The 23174-nt window shown below is 41.0% G+C and overlaps 1 protein-coding gene across 4 annotated transcripts in view; it reads right to left on the bottom strand.

Moving 5' to 3' along the window:
* MIB1 (MIB E3 ubiquitin protein ligase 1) overlaps positions 1-17971 on the bottom strand; it is a 70558-nt gene extending 52587 nt beyond the window's left edge. For 3 of the 4 annotated variants that reach the window (XM_062632849.1, XM_062632848.1, XM_062632847.1), the window contains exons 1-4: positions 17450-17971; positions 6632-6803; positions 3916-4045; positions 2013-2117 (exon numbers count right to left, since the gene is read on the bottom strand). In XM_062632849.1, coding sequence (XP_062488833.1) covers positions 2013-2117; positions 3916-4045; positions 6632-6803; positions 17450-17678 — 636 coding nt within the window. In that variant the 5' untranslated portion in view covers positions 17679-17971. The remainder of the gene's footprint in view (positions 1-2012; positions 2118-3915; positions 4046-6631; positions 6804-17449) is intronic. The other variant, XM_062632851.1, reaches the window with a different exon arrangement.
* Between the last annotated feature and the right edge of the window lie 5203 nt (positions 17972-23174).

Here is a 23174-nt window from a genome sequence, read left to right on the forward strand (position 1 = left end):
GTGTTTCTTTAATCAACTCTATTTGCATGAGTCAAGTGTTAGTCATTTGCAAGTAAGGGGTCTCTTCCCAGCTGTATTTACATGGGTACACACTCTCAGTATTGTTGATTCCACATTCTCCTGACATTCTTAACCAATTTGTAAGTCTCAAAACAAGTTTGCCCCAACTTTATGTGAATTTTGTGACTGTCTATTACTCAGTTTTACATAACAGCACATAAATAGTAGTAAATAACCATAATGAGTTGTACACATAGCCAGCAATTAATCAGTTACAAAATTCAGTATTACATTTAAATGATTGTCACAGATATCCAACAACCCATTTTGTCTGGAGTGAAAACTTCGTTTGATAGAAGTCTCTGACAAAGATAAAATTATTGTAGGAATGGATTACAATTAGGTAAACACTACATATAAAGCATCAAGTTACTCTTTTATATATATGTATGCATATTATTTATATATTACCATATATATAACATGTATGTAGTTTCACATACATTTTAGAGATTTTTTGTTGTTAACTAAATGATTGACCTAATATTTCTGTTTGTCCGAGTCTTGTGGGAAGAACCACACTTATCTATTGAAATTTACAGCTTCAGAAATAAATCAAGCAGTCTAGAAATGTTTAACACTTCCTTGTGTGGCAAGTTTGGCAACAGAATATTGTTGGATTTACAAATAATAAATATATTTTTTCTTATTATGGGAATATATATTCAGAACAGAATTTAACTTATCTTAAACATATTTTTTCCTGAGGCCAGAAGGAATCTTTAATGATTCCACGGCACTCCTACTTATGCAGCCCACACATTTTAACACAGTAACTGAAATTACAGTAACAAAAAGACAATCTGTATCTTATTCTATCTACATTTTGTAATCGTGTTCCTTTTCCATGCCTCACAGCCAAATACAAGGCAGAAGATACCAACAACTGGTTTAATCATATTACACTACAAAATACTATATGTAACTTTCTTTCCCTTTTGCCAGTATTTAGAGAATTTTCTTCAGAACTCAGAGGGGAGAAGGAGGCCATGAAGCACGTAATTCAATATTGACTTATATCTTATCATTAGCATCTTCACTCATCAGAAAAGCTGACCTGCACTAAAGATGTCTGGTTTTTTTAAACCTGATGCTAAAATATGTATTTACTGCAAAAGTGATATTTAGTATTTATTTTTACTATAAAAATAAACTCTATTTCAAGTAAGGCTACAAGGCACAGTAAGCTGACTAGCCATTGTTTAACATTTTTTTACTATACACATCAGACAAGATGACACTTCAATGTTAACATGATTTTCCTCTGCAAAATCAAACAAAAATCATGCAAAGAAATGCTAATTAAGATGTTGTAAAGCAGTTGATAATCAAAGTAACCCTTCCCTGACCCACATTAGGATAAGAAAACCCAGCAACAGAAGGCACTTAAGCTGCAGTCTCACCCATTTTCTCTCTAAAGCTGCAGAAGAAGCTGTAGAAGCTAGGAAGTGAAAAATATAGTGCTAAAACAAATCAAGATTGTAACTTAATTCAACACCTTTCCACTGACGAAACAAAAATGCTCTCAAGGGGGTTCTGAGTGTTGCAAGTAATTTAAAATACTGCAGTAATCACACCAAATTTTGACCTGAAATGAAGAGTTCAGGAGTTAAACAAATAGGGTCTTTAAAGACTTCATAACTAACCTTCTTTTCTGAGTTTTAAGCGCAACAGTAGCACAGTAAGATAATCATGCATGCAACATAAACATTTACCACACTGGCAAAAAGCAGCCCTTAACTTGAAGTTACTCACAGGTCTTATAAATTCCCAGATCAGACTTTCTTACTAATACATATGCATGATCCATACAGCTGTATTCACAATGACCTGACTAATAGCATGCAAACTGACAAAGGATATTACAAAAGCAGGATAATAAAGCACAATGAGTTATCCTTACTTCCCTTCCCCCACCATGCATTTTACCCTTTGTGTTCTTTTATACTTACCATGCCCTCAAAGCCAACTCTGTAAAGGTTTTTAGCTCCATTGTCCCAAAGAACATATGCTGCGCTATGCGGGCTTGACGCACTCCAATCTTGGATTTCAGTTACCTATTCAGTTTTAAAAATAAGAAAATTGCTTGTAGAACAAAGACTTAGAAACTCAATTTGGACTTAAAACCTCATTCATCTCTCCAGAATACTTCAGGATACAGCAGTTCCAGTGAGTTTAATACAATTTATTCTGAAGCTGGTTTCTGTTTGATACGAGCGTTCCCATCTTAAGAAGATGGCAGCCTGTATAGGTACTTTATAGGCCTATTTCTCTCTTGTATATTTGGTAGGCCATCTAACTCCATAAATAGAAAACAAAATATGAACTGTAAAAATTTATTTTATGATGCTTCTTATTAGAAGCAGCATTTAACTACAAAAACCAGGACAAAAACTATTTTAATTGCTTCAATTTACCTAGTTTAACCTGCATTAGCCTGATGGTGGTGCGCTACATTAGAAGACAATGTTTTATTTCCAGAGCCAACCTGTTCAACAGTACAAAAGCAGAGTGAAAAGGACTTTCCCTGACATTTCTGTTATCATAAAGCCATGCACCAAATCACGAAAAAATTTCATTATTAAAAAGAAAATGCATTTCCAGAATTTGCCTTCATTCTTATCTGTATTTATTTTAAATCTTTTCCAGTTATTTACTATCTGCTTCTCCTCTTTGCAAACATTTATATGCCTTATATATAATTTTCAGCTTGCAAACAATCCCACTAATTCAAGTTCAGTACAAAAATCAGACAATGAAGTATAAGACTCATTCTGCAAAGTTTCACAGATCTCAAAATATCTTGCCCAATTCAAGGGCACAAGCAAGGGGTAAATAATCAAGATGGAACAAAAGCTGCCTGTAAAGGGCCTTTGCTCTAAGAAATCTAAATTTAGTATTTCCTCTTAATAAAATCCAAAATGAAATCCCCAAAAGTCCTAAAGCTTCTGTAAATATCTAGGCTATAAAATAGGCTAAGTATCTTATCCAGGAACTTCTGACCTTTTAAATGCTGCTTAAGTGTTCTAAAACAAAATGCAACAAAACCCACTAGTTCACCAAGATACAAGTGCATCCAATTCACCTAGAACATCTCATATTTGGTAATAAAAGTCATAGTATATTTTACACTTCCTGCTGTATGTTCATACTTGTAATAAACCTTCATTAGTTCTCAGTGTAAGTTGTAAATGGAAAATTTGCAAAGATCATGATTAGCAACCTATCATTCCATGCAATATTCAATAAATCCAAACACTTTGTTATACAACTACATTAAAACCAGTCATATAATGTCATAAGCCAGTAATCTAATACCCATATCCAACACGCGCAGAACTTTTGATTTAAACTAGAAAAGTCCATATGATTATTATATTAAAAAAAACCCTCCAAAATCTATGGTGCAAACATTGAAAACCAAGAGCAAGAGTTATACAAATGTCCTGACCCACGAGCAACAAGACTACAGAATGCGGTGATGACCAGAAAGGGATATTCTTGACAGTTATATTTCTATACTAGCTCTCTATTAATGCTGAAATATGCCAAAGATCTTAATGTTATTACAAACCACCCTTAGCAAAACCACCAAGATGAAAATTTAGTAGTCTGAAAAATTTTGTGCTGGCATTGTAAAAAAGGTACATTGAAATTTAAAAGACCCAGTCACAGTATACTTCCCCTCTTCTTTCTAAAGACTTGAGCATTACAGAAGATGATTAAAAAATGCCCAGCAAATTAAAATATTAACTTTAATGCTTATATTTTTACTCTACAATTAGAAAGGCCACTGAGACCATTACATGAGCATGCAGAAATGCATCTTCTTATTTAAACCAGTTTTAATTTTACCTTTCCTCTACGCCCATTGCCACCATCTTGATCTTCCCATTGCCAGTCAACTCCTCGCACCACTCTGGCACCTGCAAAGATTCCTCTTGCTGTAATTTTCTTTGATTTACGGCGAGACTCCAACAATACCCTGAAGTTATTAAAAGAAGAACCCACAAGTGTCAAGATAACAAAAAAAAAAAAGTCCAAAACGAATCTTTGGGGACAGGAAGAAAGAAGAGCATCTTGAAACAAAAAAAAAAAACCAAACAAACCCACAGACTTCAATCAGTGAATCACATTCATTTGATTCTCAACTTGAACAGCAGCCCACAAGATAAAGTCACAATCTTCCTAAATCTCATTTACTGTATGTTTATAATTAGTTTTTAATTCTAATGATTTTTTTTTCTCCAAACTTCCTACTACCAGTAATAGTCTTGTAACCACTTACATATAGATCTATACTCATTATTAAAATCATTAAAGAAACCTAGAGAGTCATATAAACAACACACTTCTGTTTCTCTTACATGCACCCTAGGCCAGTATTACCCTCCTGCAATTGCACTGACACTTTTACACCTGTTTCCCCTCCATGCCTCAATCTATTTTCTATATACTCATAGCATATCTTGGCAAATTTTATTCAGTATCTTGGAGCCTCTTTTTTCAGTCATAATATGTCATTTTTCTAAAGCAAACCTCTTTCCCCCTGATTTCCACAGAATTTAAGCAGATAATCCCAAACGAAATAATTCATGAGTGTTTAACTTACAAATAGCAACAAAGAGACATTTTCCTGCCTTTTCAGCCATCTCAAAAGCTACCAGTTTGCATGCAACTAGATTTCCTACTTCATGCCAGGAAAATGCTGCCTGACAAAAGTATTTTTCCATCTGAAATTCTGAAAGATTCCCGACCTCTTCCAGAAGTGTATCGCCCTCCTGCTAAGCTTTTAGCATCCAGCAGATGGCAGACAAGGAAAAAAAATTTACTACAATCAATGCAAAGAGCACATGAAAATATTTGCCGTTTTTATCCAAGTAATATGAAAGCGTGATAGGAAACAGAAAGATCCTCTGTTTATATAAGTATTTTAGAAAGTCCTCAACACCTACAAAACTGAGAGAAAAAACAGCATGCATTACTTTCACATGCTACCTGTATGATATCCCAGGCTCAAGAATAGAGTACACAGAGCTTCTACTTTCCTTCATCGAAATGTCCTTAGATGCCTCTTGCCATTTTTCCTATTTTGAAATATTCCTCAACTTCGATAGCATTGCTTTGCCCTTTTCTCCTACCTCAGTTAACTTCAACCATCTTCTCTCAGCTAAGCTTGCTCCAGTAGAAACAGTTACTTGGCAGATGAAGCTGCCATCCCGACAAAGAGTTGCAAAACGGAGCTCATGGGAGAAAGTGACAAGACACAAAAGATTTCCTGCAATTCTATACCTTCCGTACAGTCTACCTCCAAAAATAAAGCTTATCTTTCTATACCGTAACAGACAACTTAATTACACTAAGCCAGCACTTTCTACTCTTGGATCCAACTTCTAAGTCTTGTCCTGCACTAAACTTTATAATTGAGACTCTAAGCTTATTATATCTATTTGGTACCTAGATCTGCTGGTATCAATCTCAAAAAAAACAGAAGCTAATTTTTGATAAAGCCACTGACCTGGGCATTTGAGCCATAGTTAAACTTCAAGATAAACATTTGAGAAAATAAACACAGTCCCTACAAAACACCATATGAGAACAGTTTGTGTGTTCCAACCACTTCCCTTTACTGTAAAAGCACTGATAAAGCACATCACTGAATTACAACATATTTGTAAACCTTACTTCTCCAAGAAGAGGAAATAAATGTCCTACACACATTTAACTGACTATCATATCTAATAAAAAAGCTTCCAATAATTTTATGAAAGAACTTTCTGGAGAGTCATCACAGAGGTGACAGCACAGCATATACCTTTACACAATGTTTTATCGCAGTTCTCCAAGCATTTAGCAACAGGCAAGTATTACTGTTCTCACTTAATTGGTTGATAAACCTTGACAGAAAAGGGCTACGGATTTAGACAAGTTATTTAAAGCCAAGAACACAAGAACAGCTACGCAAGGGCAAACTAAAAGACCGTTCTGTTCAGTTCTTTGCTGGGAGACAAGCATAGATGCTTACAAAGAACATGAAAACCCAGGCAAGGGTAGAACAACCTGCATAGCATCTTTTCTCTGCTTTCTGCAGTGTGCAGTTTAAGCAATTCAAGTCAAAGGTTTTGCCTCCAGATCATTCTGTTTTTCATAGCCCACAGGTTATTTTCCCTCAATCTGTCTACATCATTTTTTGAGCCTAATTAAGCTTTCATATTCAGGAATTCATTGACATATCATTTTGTGATTATACATTGTGTAAAGATAACTGCCTTTGTTTTAAAGCTGCTATGTGATAACACAAGAACTAGGATGACTACAATGAGATCAAAGAAACTGAATAATCATATCCTTTTTTCTTTACTCCATTCTTCTAATAATTTCTGTGTTTTCCAAGCTACGAAGATCTGTCCTAGCTACCCTCCCTCACAAAGAGGCAGAGCCAGTAACAGAATCTACACTTCAAGCCACTATCTTACCTAAACCAAATTTCAGTAACAAAATCTGCAGTTTAATACTAACCACAATTAAGTGTTCTTATTTAATTTCATGGGGGGGAAAAATTATCTTTTACCTTTCACTTCCTGGTGTGGTAATTCTGTAAAAACGATGCCTCAAGTGATGTTTGTCCCCGTGATAGCAAACCGTACACAAATCATAATTTGTGCATTCAGCACATTTCCATCGGATGCCAATGATGGGTTGTTGTCGACAAGTATCACACATAGTCCCATCATGCTTGATTCCTGTGGGGAGGAAAAGAGAAACAAGAGATTAACAACTCTGCTATAGCAATACACAGATTTCTCTTGTGCACCTTTGTAATTTGTAATCATATGCTAAAAAGTTAAGAGAGAAAGGCTGCTAGCGATACCCCATCAGCCTACACAACAGAGGGGAAATGACAATGAACTCTGCATCCTATCTCCAGTTCAGTCTGTTCCTGAAATGTTCTCTTTTCTCAGCAACAAAAGCCAAGGAGACTGTGTTTGTTTTCTTCCATCTATACAAATCAGAGAAAGAAAACGAGAAATCTTTTAACAACAAGCTAAAGAGTCAGAAACACATACCAAAATACACAGGCGATCTGGAATTTTCACTCTGGATTAAGACTGTCAACACACCTTTTACCACAAAGTCTGTTGTGCTTAACTGTGTGCAGCAGTTTGAAAATCACTGGTTTGACTTACACACTTTGTACAATGCAAAAGATAAGCACTTATCTCTATTCTTTTTTATATAGGAAAGAATTTAGCTCTCCAGGATAGATGCCATCAGCTTCCTGAAAATGTTACCATTTTTTATTATTATACTGCTTCATATATTGACTTTTCCAAAAAGAACGTGCCACAGACAGATGTAACCCACCACAATGTGCTCTACACAGTCTTCCACAAAAACCGAGTTCTCAATACTTACTCCTACAGCTTTGCCAAGCTACAGCAGTGAAAGTGATCAGTCGCTGTTTCCAACCACGCATTCTGAACATAGTGAATAGCCACAAGTTTATTAAAAAATAAAATAAAATATCAAAATCTGCTGCTGTTTGGGGAAAAAGATTAAAAAAGAGCAATAGAAGAGAGAAGCACTGGCAACGAGTCTGCAGCACAAGACAAAAATGAGCACTAGAAGGTTAGAATAACAACAGATTTTTCCCAGTCACTCACCCTTACAAAAAAGAAAACACAACAAAACCCACACCAGAAATACAGCCAAAAAAACCCAGATCACACTGAAATTACTGAGGAAAAAGAACAGGTTTTGCCCTCTCCAGAAGGGATGCTTTTGGAAATGACTGCTAAATTCACTATAAACCTATTAGTCACTTGTGTCCAACAGCTGAGTCACCTGCAGTGAAGAATAATCAACAGCTGGAGAGGTAAAACTGAAGGAAATGCCTTCTTGTCTGATCATTTCACAGAATCATATGATAGCTGAGGTTGGAAGTAACCTCTGGAAATTATCTACTCCAACCACCACTGCTCAGAGCTGGGTAAACTGAGTCAGCAGAGTCAGCTGCTCAGGACCATAACCAGACAGGTTCTGAGCACCTCCAAGAACACAGATTCCACAACACAGTTCCAGTGTTCAATCATCCCTATAGCAAAAAATCTTTCTTCTTATGCTTAAGTGGAAGTTACTGTATTTTTCTATTTGCACCTATTGCCTCTTGTCCTATCACCTGACACCACTGAAAAGCACCTGGCTCTGTCCTCTTTATCACCTCCATCTGGTATTCATATGCACCCTTAAGATTCCCTTGCCCCAAGCCTTCTTTTCTCCAGGCTAAACATCACCAGATCCCTCAGCCTCTCTTCATACCAGATGCCTTAAGATCTATTAAAATACATTTGCAGCCCTTCACTTGACATACTTAGTATGTCCATGTCTCTCTCTCACTGAAGAGTGCAGAACTGGATCCAGTACTCTAGGTGTGGTCTCACCAGTGCTAAATAGAAGGATTATTTCCCTCAACCAACTGCCAACACTTCCAGCGCAGCCCAAGATACCACTGGCCTTCACTGCCACAAGGGCACATTGCTGGCTCATGGTTACTTGGCTGTCCATTGGAACCCCCAGGTCCTTTCTGGCAAAGCTGCTTTCCAGGCAGCTGTCCCCAGCTTGCACTTGTGCAGGACTCTGCCTTTCTCTCTGTTGAATTACAGGAGATTACTGTTGGCCCGTTTCTCCAGCTTGTCAAGGTCTCTCTGAATGCCAACAAAATAACTTTGTGTTCATCTCTCCTAACCAAGAAGGCTTCCCATTACACACCCTCTTCCAGCCTTGATTACAAATGTATTTAGGAAGATTTCTGGCCACATGATTAAAAAAAAAAATCCTGATGCATGAGCACTGAAATAAATACTTAGGTATGGCTGGAAAAAGCAACATGTTTGGAGCAAAGACTGCACATAGTACTGCAGAGACCTGAGCAGCCCTTCAAGGCATCAAATATAGCCTTTAGTGGCAACAAAAAGCCTGAAACTGCTGACATTGTACTAGATGACACTCTAATTCCTGGAGCAGTTCATGAATAAGGTGGCATCCATACCTTGACCACAAAGTCTGTGCTGAAATTCTGAAGGTCTGGCACAAGCAAGTCCTATAACTTGTACTGTTATTTGCAACTTCGAGTGCCAGGCAACACACCTCTTGCAGCATAATTGTTCTTTCTAACTGATCTCCTACATTTAAAGAGTATTTGTTGCCTGGTAACAACTAAAAATGTTTTGTTTTTTTTTTTTTTTTCTCTACAAAACAAGAACTTGGAAATCAGCCATACATCTTCTCCCACACACAACTCCATCAATGACCACCTTCTCAACGTGGAGGGTTAATATCAAGGAGAAAGCTATCTTTCCTGTTATGTAAATTTAAATAAAAACTAAACATTTCTATTCAGGGAAGCAAAAGTTGCTGTAGAAAAACTCAGAAAAAAAATCATTAGGAAAGATCAAGGGGGGGGGGGGAAGTATTTGACTCAAAAGTCATTTCACAGCCCATAGCATCTGGAATTTAAAAAGAGAACAAGTATATGTCTCTATTTGGAGTCTCTGATTGAAGAGTCACATCTCTACCTCACAGACCTCTAAACACCATCTAAACATAGAGCCTTTCTTCATCCATTCCCTGACACAATTCCAGCAGCAACACCCACTTCAGTCCATACCTCACCTGCCCATGCTGCTCCATCCTTTCCATTATGCCAGCAAAAGGTTTTTGCAGAGTTGAGATGTAAACTGGATCAAGAAAGATACTCAGCTGGAAAACAACCAGGAGGAAGAATACTCATCTGGATCAGTTTCCCAGTCCTGCTCTTCATGGTACTGCTCAACACTGCTGGCGTGACAAAGCATTGCAAGGCACTAGCAGGCAAATAATCCTGTTACAGAACACTCAGCCACCACACTAGAGATCTGAAGGGAGAAGTAGATTTGTATGCCTCTAGTGAGAGTGGACTAAAAGCGTTTTAATTTCATCTGCTAAACAAGGCGCTACTACTGGCTCACAAAATGCGATAGCTAAATTCTTACCCATGTTCCTAATATAAAAAAAAAATTAACTACTTGATGTTAAAAAAAATAATAAAAATTCTTTCAACCTTCTTTAAGTTGAAATACGTATTTTAGGCACACAGTATGGTGCGCTGGCCTTGGCTGGCTAGCTGCCAGACACCCACCCACCTAGCCACTCTCTCATTCTCATTTTTCAATAGGGTGGAGAGTGAAAGTAAAATGAAAGAGCTTGTAGGTCAAGACGAAGCGAGATGACCAACTGCCATTACAAGTAAAACAGACTTGAGCTGGGGAAATTAAACTTACAGCCAATTTAAAGGAAAACATAAAAAAAAGAAGAAAAAAAGGTGAGAAAGACAAGAACCAAACCACCTTCTCCCTATGCTCCCCTTTCTTCCCACACACAACTTCACTCCTTTATTCCGAACTCCTCCACCTCCCTGCTTCTCCCCAAGGGGAGACAGCATCATAGAATAATTTGGTGTGGAAAGGTACATTAAGATCATTGAGTCTAACCATTAACCTGACACTTCCAAGCCCACCCCTAAACCATCTCCCTAAGCACCATGTGTCTACATGTCTTTGAAACAGCTGCAGGGATGATGACTCAGCTACTTTTCAGAGCAGCCTGTTCCAGTGCCTGGCAACTCTGCTGGTGATAAACTTCTGGTGAAGATGGGGAATGGCAGGTTATGGTCAGTCCATAATAGCATCTCACACTTCTTCCTTGCCCCACCATAGGTCCTCTTCATGGGCTACGATCCTTTAGGTAAACACTGCCCAAGCACAGGCACTCCATGGGCTGCAGCTTCCTTCAGGACATGTCCACCTGCTACAGCCCCCCACAGGCTGCAGTGCGGATACCTGCTCCGCTGTGGCCCTCCATGGGCTGCAAGGGGACAACCTGTTTCAGCATAATCTCCATCTACTCACCAAAATTCAGTACTGAGGACCTGATGTTGGCACTACTTACTTTTAGGGAGGGAAGAAGACATTATTTCTAATGTTTCAGAGTCGCTCTGCTCTAGTCCAGTGAACTGAATGCTCAGTAACACTGAGATTGTATCTTTCAATTTACCAGAAAAGGAAACGAGTTTGTGTGCTCCAAACCCATTCCATGCTGTACATTGAACAGGAACAACTAGGACACTCAATGGCTCAATATCCGGCTGGAGACCAGTAATGAGCGGTGTCCCTCAGGGATCTGTGCTGGGACCGGTCTTGTTCAACATCTTCATCGCTGACATGGACAGTGGGATTGAGCGCGCCCTCAGCAAGTTTGCCGATGACACCAAGCTATGTGGTTCGGTTGATACGCTGGAGGGAACGAATGCCATCCAGAGGGACCTCAACACACTTGTGAGGTGGGATAATGCCAACCTCATGAAGTTTAACCATGACAAGTGCAAGGTCCTACACCTGGGTCAGAGCAATCCCAGGCACAGCTACAGGTTGGGCAAAGAAGAGATTCAGAGCAGCCCTGCGGAGGAGGACTTGGGGGTGCTGGTCAATGAGAAAATGAACATGAGCCAGCTTCAGCTGGGCTGCTGCGCTCACAGCCCAGAGCGCCAACGGTGTACTGGGCTGCATCAAAAGGAGCGTGACCAGCAGGTCAAAGGACATGATCTTGCCCCTCTACTCTGCTCTCAGGAGACCTCACCTGGAGTATTGTGTGCAGTTCTGGTGTCCTCAGCATAAAAAGGACATGGAACTGTTGGAACAAGTCCAGAGAAGAGCCACGAGGATGATCAGGGGACTGGAGCACCTCCCATATGAAGATAGGCTGAGAAAGTTGGGGCTGTTCAACCTGGAGAAGAGAAGGCAGCATGGAGACCTTATAGCAGCCTTTCAGTACCTGAAGGGGGCCTATAGGGATGCTGGGGAGGGACTCTTCATTAGGGACTGTAGTGACAGGACAAGGGGTAATGGGTTCAAACTTAAACAGGGGAAGTTTAGATTGGATATAAGGAAGAAATTCTTTCCTGTTAGGGTGGTGAGGCACTGGAATGGGTTGCCCAGGGAGGCTGTGAATGCTCCATCCCTGGCAGCGTTCAAGGCCAGGCTGGACGAAGCCTTGGGTGACATGGTTTAGTGTGAGGTGTCCCTGCCCATGGCAGGGGGGTTGGAACTAGATGATCTTAAGGTCCTTTCCAACCCTAACTATTCTATGATTCTATGACACTGGCCCAAGTGTAGGCTCTGAAGATAAACTGAAATCCTCACCAAAATACAACGTGTATCTGTCACAAACCACTTTCGGTCTTCAAAAGGAAGGCTGTTTAAGAAAGGTCAAGAAACACAACCTGTACAAAATTTATATTAGGAAAGAACAACTTAATTAAACTACTGGAATATACTAAAGTGCCATAAAAACTTCAAAAGTCAAACATCAGCCCTGCAGCTGGCCAGCTGTGAATCAGAAGAGCACTTTAGCTCCAAAATGAGATAATGCAAGAACTAAACCTCTATATAGCCTTGAAAATTTCCTGTGAGCAGACTATTTCAAAATGAGCTGGGTTTTGTGTCATACTCCATACTGCACTGAAAAAAAAAACCACAAAAGAAACCAGGTAACAAGAAGGGTACTTTCAACATGCCTAATTAATTTTAAATAGCTGGCATTTCCTAATGTCCCTCCAACCTTAATACATCATAAAATCCAGTATTCCTAATCTCTACTTGTCATTAATGTTTTTACTAGTTGCATTTCCTATTAGTTTTCTACCATTATGTCCCTGCCACAGTTATTTTCAGTTTTGTCATATATTCTCAAATCTTTCCTAGATTACCTGGGCCACCATTCCTCCATCAACATTAATTTATACATCAATTTTACAGCCTTTGCCTACAAATTTTTAAAAGCCATGCTCAATCTTAAAGCTGTGGAAGGAAACAGAAGCAGTGTTGCTCAAATTGCTATTTGAATTTGTAACAAATATTTTTTGTACTAATTAGGTGGCAAGATACAGCTGTCCAATACAGCAAAATAAAATGTACAAGGGGGATCCATATCACTCACTGTTAAGCACAGCAGAAGCCAATAGTGATTTCAGTTATGCCTCAGAACCAACAAAATCTGGTTTCCAATGGACTCATTATTCTCTAACAGAACTCTAATATGCCCAAATCCTTTCATATCATAATTACATAATACCACCAAGCAAGGGATACCGCAAAGTACTTAGAAAACCAGTATGTTTACACCCTAATTTAAAGAGCAACAACAATGCTTTGGTCTTCCCATTCTCCCTCTCCAGGTAATTTTTACACTATGGTCAGACTCCAGGCAAATTGAAATTAAAAAATTCTTAGAGATAACCAGATTCTGACAAATTGTGTAAAAACTCAAATCAGTGTCCCCACAAACATAACTTATCTACCAAATACACTTCCTGGCAGCAACCAGCTGACAGATTATTGTATACAAGAGATGCCAGACTTGCCAAAGCATGTGTCCGGTCTGGAAAGAGTATCACGAGATACATGAGGAGGGAGAGGATTATTGTGTAGGAGACATGGGGGAAGGGCAGGAAGAACAAAGGACACGTTTATTAAAAAAGCAGGCTTCCCAATACTACTACTCATGAAGCTATTGGACTTCTTTCACTTACGAGGGGTTCTGTAAGTATGTAGAAATAGCCACTAAAAAAAAAAAAACATGACTAAGACAATTTGCCTTGAATTACACTAAAAAGCAAGAACAAAAGCAAAAGCAAGAACAAAAATACGTAGGATAAATCACCTGATGTGGTCTACCTTTTAAAATGTTCTGACATGTGGGACTTCATGGTGATTTATGCAACTCCTCAGGTTACAAAAAACTATTAATACAAGTACAGAAAGCCTGTGCTTTATCTCCAACAGAGAACACCTATATTTACAATATTAACAGAACACAGTACATACAACTTTCTATGCTGCTCAGACGCTTACTCTAGCTGCAGGATAATTCCATGTCAAGATTCTGTTTCCTGAGCCCAGCCCCTCTGTCACCTACCCTTATTCAAACACCACTGGGTAAATATTTTAAGAAGGAAAATAACATTGTTACTTCGAACCAACCATATAGAAGAGGAAATGGATGACAAATGCATTATTGCCTGAGCTTTGTAGAAAGCAAATCTTCTTTTGCTTTCTACAAAGAGAATAAAAACAGCAAGTTTCTGTAATGATCACAAGTATTATGTAAATATAGTCAAAAGTGCTCTCTGCAAACACACTACTGTACAGCCTTTTCCTCTGGCAAAAGACTGCCTTCCTTTCTAAATATAAAGCTTGGGTTTATAAACTTTTAGCTTCTATTCAGCAACTCAGAAAACTACCCCTTTCTGCCTTTTTTCCACAACACTACCAGAAAAAGAAGACTGTCAAAGACTCTATATCCTGGCAAAAGGCTACTTTACAGAAAGAGCAGGATTTATTTGCAAGTAAATGGGCCACCACACCGCACTGCTAATTATCACGTCCCACTACTTATTCCATTTAGGAGCCCATTACACAGGACTTAACCTAGGTTTACTAATCTCTCTAGATCACTCTGTCTTGCTAAAGAAATGCTGGCCATATAAACATGATCACCAAGGGGCTGTCTACCACAGTTAGCTTGGTAGACATCACCTAAAAACAAAACAAAGCTTCTTACACAAGTCCTTCATTACCCAGATGACATCATATGGCTTACAAGAGATACCAACAATCACCAACAAATTTTTACTTTAAAGAAGACCATCCTAATTTTATAAAAGTTAACAGTCTTCCTATGCTGCTAATAGCACACAACCATTAAATACAAGGCCAGTAAGTACCTCATTAAGTCTATGAAGCTTTGTTCTGGCATCAAAGGAAAGGCGTATACATATATATGCACATATATGTATCAAACTCAGGTTTGTGTTTGTTTTGGGTTGGTTGGTTATTTTTACTAGAACAAGCTTCAAACATTACTCTGAAACACAACAGGTTCCTGATGCATCACTGCCATTTCTGGCTGCACAGGCCTTGAACTCATCAAAGCAGCAACTCTGGCTGCAATCACCACTTTTTAAGAACTTCTAACCAAGTCCGGTTTTGAATACCTAATGAGAAGAACTCCCATCAACAAATAATTTAATTCTGCTTTCTACTGTTGTGTTTTTATATTTATTCTCACTACAGACTTCCAATAATGTTGTGCCGGTAAATTTATGAACCAGAGAAATACGTTCTCATTTTAAACTATAAAAGCCATGATTTAACACCGTATTATGTATCATCAAACCAAATCTCACCCCATATTTTATAACACTTCTTTGCTCAACAGCATAATCTACTTCCATTAGAAATTCCTGTCACCTAATCCCACTTTTCCCATAATTATTTATTGCAAAGTTTTCTAAATGCTCCTAGAGAAAGTGTCAAAGTATCACCCAAAGACAAAAACGCCTTATTCTAAGCAATGGATAGTAATTACCATGGAGAAAAAGAAGCAATTACAAAAAGGTGGAAAACTGAAGAAGGGAAGTGCTTTGCCAAAGACTATAAAGTGAATCATTAGTAAAACCAGGATTTCAGTCCAAAATCACAGCATCCTAATTCCAATTCCATTAACTTTGCCCTTTTGCTGCTACTACTTTACAGATTTTATTTTTTTCCTCTTTCTCTCCCTGTCTCCAGGGAATCATGACCTAAAAAGTAACTCTGTCTAGCAAAGGGCAACACTGGGTAGTTCCATGCAACAGTTCCATGAGGATGATGCACACACTGGCCAAAAACCTCAGGATGATAAAAACCATCTTGCAAAGCCTGAAACAGGCAGTATTTATGAGTTTTTCCCACAGCAATATATATAATACTACTTGAAGCAGAAATTATCATACAAAAAATATAAACCTAACCGAAAATCAGAAGGAATAAAGCAGCAAAGCAAACAAAAGCACAGACTGAGCATTAAGTCTAGGTTTCCAGATGCAGTTAAGAGGATACTGTCAGCTTGCAAACGTGTCAAGCAGAACTAGAATAATGAGCATTCAAGGCTCGTATTCAACATATATGCACACACTTCAGTTTTAAGCAGAAGCAGTCCCACTGGTTTCTTCATGATATCAAATGCAGGTAAAGTTTTAAAGCATTAACATCTGCAAGACAAGGACTGACGAATCAAAAGACTACACTTCAATACTTTTTCGAAAGTCCATTTCAAAAAGATTTTCAGCTCATTTTAACAGCAGCTACCTTCCAAACAGCAATCAAAAAAAACACCCCAACCATGAAGCCATGAAAGAGGAAGGTACCCAGATTCAGAAAAATTAAATCCATCTCAAAGGCTCACCATGCAATGTGTTGGGCTTTAACCATCAGCGATATGTTTACAATTAATTACAATGAATTCCATGATTCTGTCTCTTCAAAAGTGTTTTCACTTCCTTTCTGTAACACTACACCTAACTAGCTCAAAAATGGTCTCTCCATCATACTCTAAATGAAAGATATGCTACAAAAGCAGCATCCATGCACCCCAACAAACTGGCCCAATCGCTTCATTACTGAGGCAATCCTGCCCGGCCTCACTGTATTTCTGATGAAACTTGAACAATATAATTTTCTTTATAAGTTTTCACTGTGAAAACAGATGCTAAAATGAACATTTCCCTGCAGTGTCTGCAACACTAACACTGCCGCATAATGTCAGTGCGGATCTAAATCCATTGTCCAAACTGACTGAATTTAAAACATTAAGTATCAAGTGGCCAAATAATTAAAAGAATAAATAAATGCATTTTTGTGTCGTCGTCCCCCCCCCCCCCCCCCCCCCCCAGTGCCTTCACTATTTTACAACTGGTCTGGCAACACAGATAAGAGACAACACGCAGATTACAAGACAAAACAGCATTTCAGCCACTTAATGTAATCTTCAGCAAAAGGTGTTACGTGCTTTTCCTGCAACCCTCCCTATACTCGCCACAGAATGACTGTCACAATTTTACAAAACAGTTATGAAATATAAATTTGTATACATGAAGGGGTGAGGGGGGATAAAAACAAAACCAAACCTTGAGGTATGACTCTCTCGGTCCCCACCCTTCACTCCCCACAGCATACCGGCAAACTGCTCTCCATGGAAGATCACTTTTTGCTTTGCTTTCGCCAGCTAAAACCGAGGGCAACTTCCCCTCTCCCTACTGCCACACACCATGTATTTATTCAAAGTTCGCGTATACATACACACATGCACCCACACCTATAGACACCCACGAGCAGGGCATGCGAAGGGAGAAGGATAGCTGACTCCCCCACAGACAGGCGCATCCCTACAAAGGCAAGAAGCGAGGCAACCCAGCCCTCGGGTGCTGCCCACCACACCTCACCCCTTCCTGGCCCTGGCCCCGGCCGCGGCTCACCGGTGGGCGCGCTGTCGAGGATGCGGAGGTCGTAGGCCCCGGAGCAGCGGTAGTTGGCGGCGGTGCCGTTGTCCCACACTACGACCACCTCTTCGGGGCTCTCGAAGCTGCGGACGGTGCCCACATGGCCCTCGCCGCCATCCTGCTTCCCCCACTTCCAGTCCGGGCCCCGGACCACCCGGGCCCCAACTCCCTCCACCATCACCCGGTTGTTCCGCGAGCTGCTCATCCCGGCGACGCCCCACGGGGCCGGGCCCCGGGGCGGCTGGAGGGGGCGCGCAGCCCGCAGGCGGCGGAGAGGGACCCCGATGGGGACGGCTGCTTCGGGCGCGGCGAGGGCTGGCACAGGCCGCGGATGCCGGTGCGGAGAGGGAGGTGGAGGGGCGGCGGGGAAGGAGGCAATCCTGACGCGACGGTGAGCAGCGGGAGGAGGGAAAGGGGCCCAAGGGGCCGTGGGACGCGACCGGGACGGTGGGAGGCTCCGGCTGGCTCTTCTTCTCGCTTCTTTCCTCCCTGTCTACCTACCTATCCCCAGCGCCGCAACACCGTCCCCACGGGGCCGGCCCGCCCGCACCCCACAGCGACAAACCCCCGCCAGCCCCGCTCGCCCGCCGCTACATCCGGGAACTGCGGCCGCGACGGCGGCAGCACCAGGGAGACCGGCAGCCGCCACCAGCGTCCGCCTCCCCGCACCGCGCATGCGTATGTGCCTGACCCGCCGCCTCTGCGCAGCCGCGGGGCCTGGGCGAGGCGGTGCAGCGGTCGGGGGCCCCCTGCAGAGCCGCGGTATGCACTGCCCGGCTGTCCATGCTCATCTGCCGCCGTCGCCGCTGCCCCCTTCCCCGGGCGGATCGCAGGCCTGTGCCGGTGGGAATGGGAGGAAGCAGAGGAGGGAACAGGGGTTTATTTACTCCAGCCCCGAGCTGAGCTGCCCAGAGCTCCTCCGAGTCACCAGTCTGACGGTCCTTCCTAGCCACGTTGAGTGCCCTCGGCGGGGTGCGGCCTCGCCCCGCCCAGCGCTGAGGTGATTTGGGCGGTGGGGGCTAGGCTTCCGAATCGCCCTCTCCATCGAGGAGAAGCTGCTAGTATCGCCTTTATGTTAGTGACAGGGGGATTAGATATAAGGAAGAAGTTCTTAGCTGTGAGGATGTTGAGGCACTAGCACAGGTTGTCCAAAGAAGCTGTGTCTGCCCCATCCCTGTGAGTGTTCAAGGCCAGGCTGGACGGGGCCTTGAGCAACTTGGTCTACTGGAAGGTTTCCGTGAGCATGGCAGGGGGTTGAAACTAGATGAGCTTTAAGGTCCCTTCGAACCCAGACCATTCTATGATTATAAATTCTATCAAATAATTCTTGCACGATCTAGCTTAGGTAAATCTGTATTGCATTTCCCTTGTTTCTAAGTTCCTTCTGTGTCCTGAAATCCTATTTTCTTTTCAAACTGTGGACGTGACTCTTGCATGCTGTTGAGGTGAGCCTAGTGGGGCTGTACTTCTGTAGCCCAGGAGCTTTTTTAGCTGGTATTCAGGTGCTCCAGTCAGCAAAAGGGGGAATTTGTTCCCCCTTCCCACCTTGGGGCATCCCTCAAGGTGGATGTACCTACTCAGACTTTGAGCACATAACCTACCATGGGATTCTTCATAAACTCTGCACTCTTTGTTAGCACTTTTATGACACTAAAGGATTTCCTTTAACTCCACACATCCTGGCTAATCTGATATACAATGTGATTTTTCATTTTTAAAATGGTCCTCCGATTGGTTTTGTCTCTCTCTAATCATGCTCTGTGCCAACTTTTTAAAAGCATCTATCATAAAAGACAAGTCTGAACTAGACAAAAGAATACTGTTTCTTAGTCAACAGAGAAACAGGTGATAAAAGCCCAGTTACCCTTGTGTCCAGGGTATTTTTACAGTCTCTGTGCTTCCTTCCACCTTTGTAGTTATTAATATGGCTAGAAGAGTCTATGATATCACTTCCTGGCTTCTTTTGTGCAGTTTTCTCACAGTATGTATAGCAGATCAAAATAATATGAACATGTAACCACCAGACTACCACCACATTCCTCACATAATTCATTCCTTCCTAACCCATTGTAAGGCTAAAGAATGTTGCCTTAACCATGAAATTGTGTCCTGACAATAGGCACTCCCAAGCAGCATCTGGTTTCTACTTCTGGAGTGGAAACCTCAAAACACTAACAGATACCACCCCAGGAAAGCATGCTATTGTCAGGCAGTTTGGGTTTTCTTACAGATGCTTGTCCCTATACAAAAGCTACCCACAGCTCGTACTAGCTTATTACATTTGGTATATGGCAGAATATCCCAGAAATTCTGGAGAGTCCTTGATCTATTGAAGGATCTAGCTAGGCTCTGTTTATGGTCAAAATGTTCCCTTCTGCCTGGATCTACTTCTTTTGCTTTGACAGTTATAGGCAAGTATAAGGTCCATGCATGTCTAAGGACAAGCTGGAGCACATTTTTCTGTTACTCTTTGATAGGGTTGTGTAAAAAAAGGCTTTTTGCAACCAGGAAATCTGGACCAGGAAAACCAACGAAGTCTGAGATGAGAAATAGTTTTCCTAGAAGATCTTATCCCTTACATTTGTTTTTCCAAGAAGGCCATCTCCTACATTGTAGATCTTAAGGGAGTGTGCTGCTGCAGTTCAGCAGCAATATGTGTGGACAGATATTATCCTGGAGTTTCTTCTCTCTTGATAATCCTTCTCCTGACCACTCCTGCTCTGTCCCTCCCAATAGCCCCCGCTTCTCCTTTGACTGACCTGCTTTTTCTATCAGGTGATTTACTTGCCATAAACAGCCACTCCTCTCCCAGTCCATATAGGTGCAAAATCTAGCATTTGGACTTGTTAAATGTCATCCCATTAATCATTGCCCAATGCTCCAATTGATCTGTATCTCTCTGCAAGGCATCTTATCCCTCAAGAGGGTCAACAGCATCTCCCAGTTTTGGTATCATCAGTTAACTTGCTAATGCATTCAGCAACCCCTGCGTCTAGATCACTCATAAAAGTAGTGAACAGAACTGGCCCCAGGATTGAGCCCTGAGGAACACCACTGCTGCCCCCTCACCAGTCAGGTGTAGTCCCATTCACCACAACCCTTTCAGCTCTGCTTTCCAGCCAGTGCTTCACCCAATGCACTGTGAATCCCACAGTGCTCATCTCATAGCTGGACAACTTGTCCAGAAGGATTTTGTGAGGGACAGTATAAAAAGCCTTACCGAAATCCAGAAAGACTACATCCACCGCCTTCCCTTCCTCTACTGGGCAGAAGACCTTATCATAAAAGAATATCAAATTTGTTAAACAGGACTTTCTTTCCCTTGTGAACCGATGTGCTCATGCTCCAGGTAATTTAATCTGTCAGTCCTCAAACTGGGGGAGAAAATGCCATCTAAAACCTCACTACTGGACTTAGCAGAAGAGGTTTGTTTCTTTGCTTTTTGTGTTTACCATCTAGAAATTGTACTCACTTGTAACCCTCCTCAAACTCAGCACCAGCAGAGGAATGGGACTATGTTTTTTTTCTTCCATCCCCGTTATGGGAGAAGACCATCAGGGCAGGCTGGCAGAGCCGTAATGCCTTAAACTGTTGCAGCAGAAGCAACTAAATCTCATCTGCCAAAGGCCTTATTTACCTGGACAGTGCTGCTGTAATTGAGCACTGCTGCCTGCTTTGCGAGGCAGTGCTCACTTTGAATACCTCAGGTAGTCATGACAGAGCAGTTAAATCACGGGTTGGAGCAAGGGAATCCACACTGCTTTAGGCACACTTGTCTACAATTGCAAAGACTTATTAATATGCATTCAGTGCAGGAATCTGGATACACAAAAAGAACTACAGAACGAGTTCCCTTCTGGCTACCCAAAATAACGTGTATTGCTGAGTCACACCCTCCTCCAGCTGCTGATTGTGGTCTTCCTCACTACTTCCTGCCATATTAGAGCAATCCCGCAAGGGGCCATGAGAGAAGACCTGTACATAACCTAATGACATCCCTTTAAACTCCTTGTTGTTGGAGAGCATACTGGCCTTTTGTAAGAGCAGCTGCTGCCCTCTTAGAAGGTAGAACAACTTTCAGGACAACGTTCACAGAGTTGCAGGAAATAGGACTTTGGGGGTCATCCAGCCTATGCTCCTGTTCATCTAAACCATCCCAGAGAGCTGCTCACTGAAACTCTGCCTGGTTGCCTTTTGGTTCTGCAAAATGTCATGCTCTGGCAGGGAATCCTAATAGAAGTATTTGCATGGATTGTAGAGAGGCTTTGATAGAAGTTTTTCTGGACTGTCTGGTTGAATCAAACCAGCTGAACTTGCACTGTAGGATCTGGAACATGCAATGCAGAAAGGAGACTGTGCCTATTTCAGGAGAGAATCCCGTGTGAAAACTGTTTCATATAGCTTTTATATAGTTTAGAAGAAAAAAAAATCCCAAATTCTTGGAAAGACAGTCATTAACTCATGGGGTTTTGAGGTTTTGTTTACTATTTTGCATGAATCCTCAGTTCTCAGAATTTGTTATATAAAGGATATGTATAGATAGCTTCATAGAAGTTTGGAAAGAGCATCCAGTTTACAGACATGTAGTTTTCCTTTTAAAAAGAAAGGTAGAGTTTAATTTTTACCAATCTGAGATAGAAAAATTTGTTTTCTCAGTTCAAGACTCTGTATTAGAATTAGCAGTTTTCTCACACCTCCTCTTAAAAAAATTTAATTTTCTGTTTTTCTGCAAAGCGGGGGGGGGGGGGAGGGTGTGTTATAATGCATTTTTTTTCTGTGGACATAAGTATTCGGAAAAAGTAAGCAACTGCCTTGGTTTCATCAAAATGCACCTACTCTTCTGGGTGGAACTAACGCAGCTAACTGAGGTAGAAATATGGAAGTATTGGCAAATGAGATGAAAGCTACCATTTTAATGAAAAAAGTTTTTCCCAAATGTAGCTCTGTTTTTTCTTTTAATGAAAAATACGTAATCACTCTCAGCAGAAACTTCTGGTCTGATGAACATACCACACCTTTTTAAGTGAAAATATACATAATGTATATTTTCGAGAACCTGAAGAACCAGTTAGGAACTTCAGGGCCTATCCTGTTTATCCGTAGTTTAATGTAGAAAAAAAACCCTAATTCCTCAGCCTCTGCTGCCATCAGGTGGCCATGTACCATGTCTTACCAGTGCTAAAACACCTATCCTGTTAACCTGTTGACGCTGTATTTCTGCTGCTTTCTTTATGAGATTCATTATCCATAACATAATCCAATTTCTTCCTCAAATTTCAGAAATGTCATGAATAGTTGACATTGAAATGTCATGAATAACTGGCACTAATTTTCCCTTAGTTTCTGCAGATTACAGTATTTTTAAATGCCAGATAGTGAGCAAACTGTCATGCAGCACAGCAAACTGCTGTGGTGGGTTTGGTTTTCACTGTGCAACTGATATCCTCTATGACAAAAACTGTTAATATTAACCCACAGTGTCCATGCTGCTGTTTCTTTCCCTAAGATGTTCTATCTGTTACTTCTTTTCTAGGAAGGACAAATAGCTGAGCAGAGAATAGATTACGAATACGTCACTTTATTTTCCTGCTGTGAAACAAAACTAATCCCATGGAGATCTGCTAAAAAGAAGGAATCCCAACCAAAACTAGGACACTGTGTCTGACTAAAACCTTCAGCAAGTGTTTTAGGGTTAGGAAGA

The sequence above is a fragment of the Pezoporus occidentalis genome, unplaced genomic scaffold, assembly GCF_034315485.1.
Source record: "Pezoporus occidentalis ecotype Australia unplaced genomic scaffold, CSIRO_AGI_Poc_V1 ctg4, whole genome shotgun sequence".
In the NCBI taxonomy this organism is placed as follows: domain Eukaryota; kingdom Metazoa; phylum Chordata; class Aves; order Psittaciformes; family Psittacidae; genus Pezoporus; species Pezoporus occidentalis.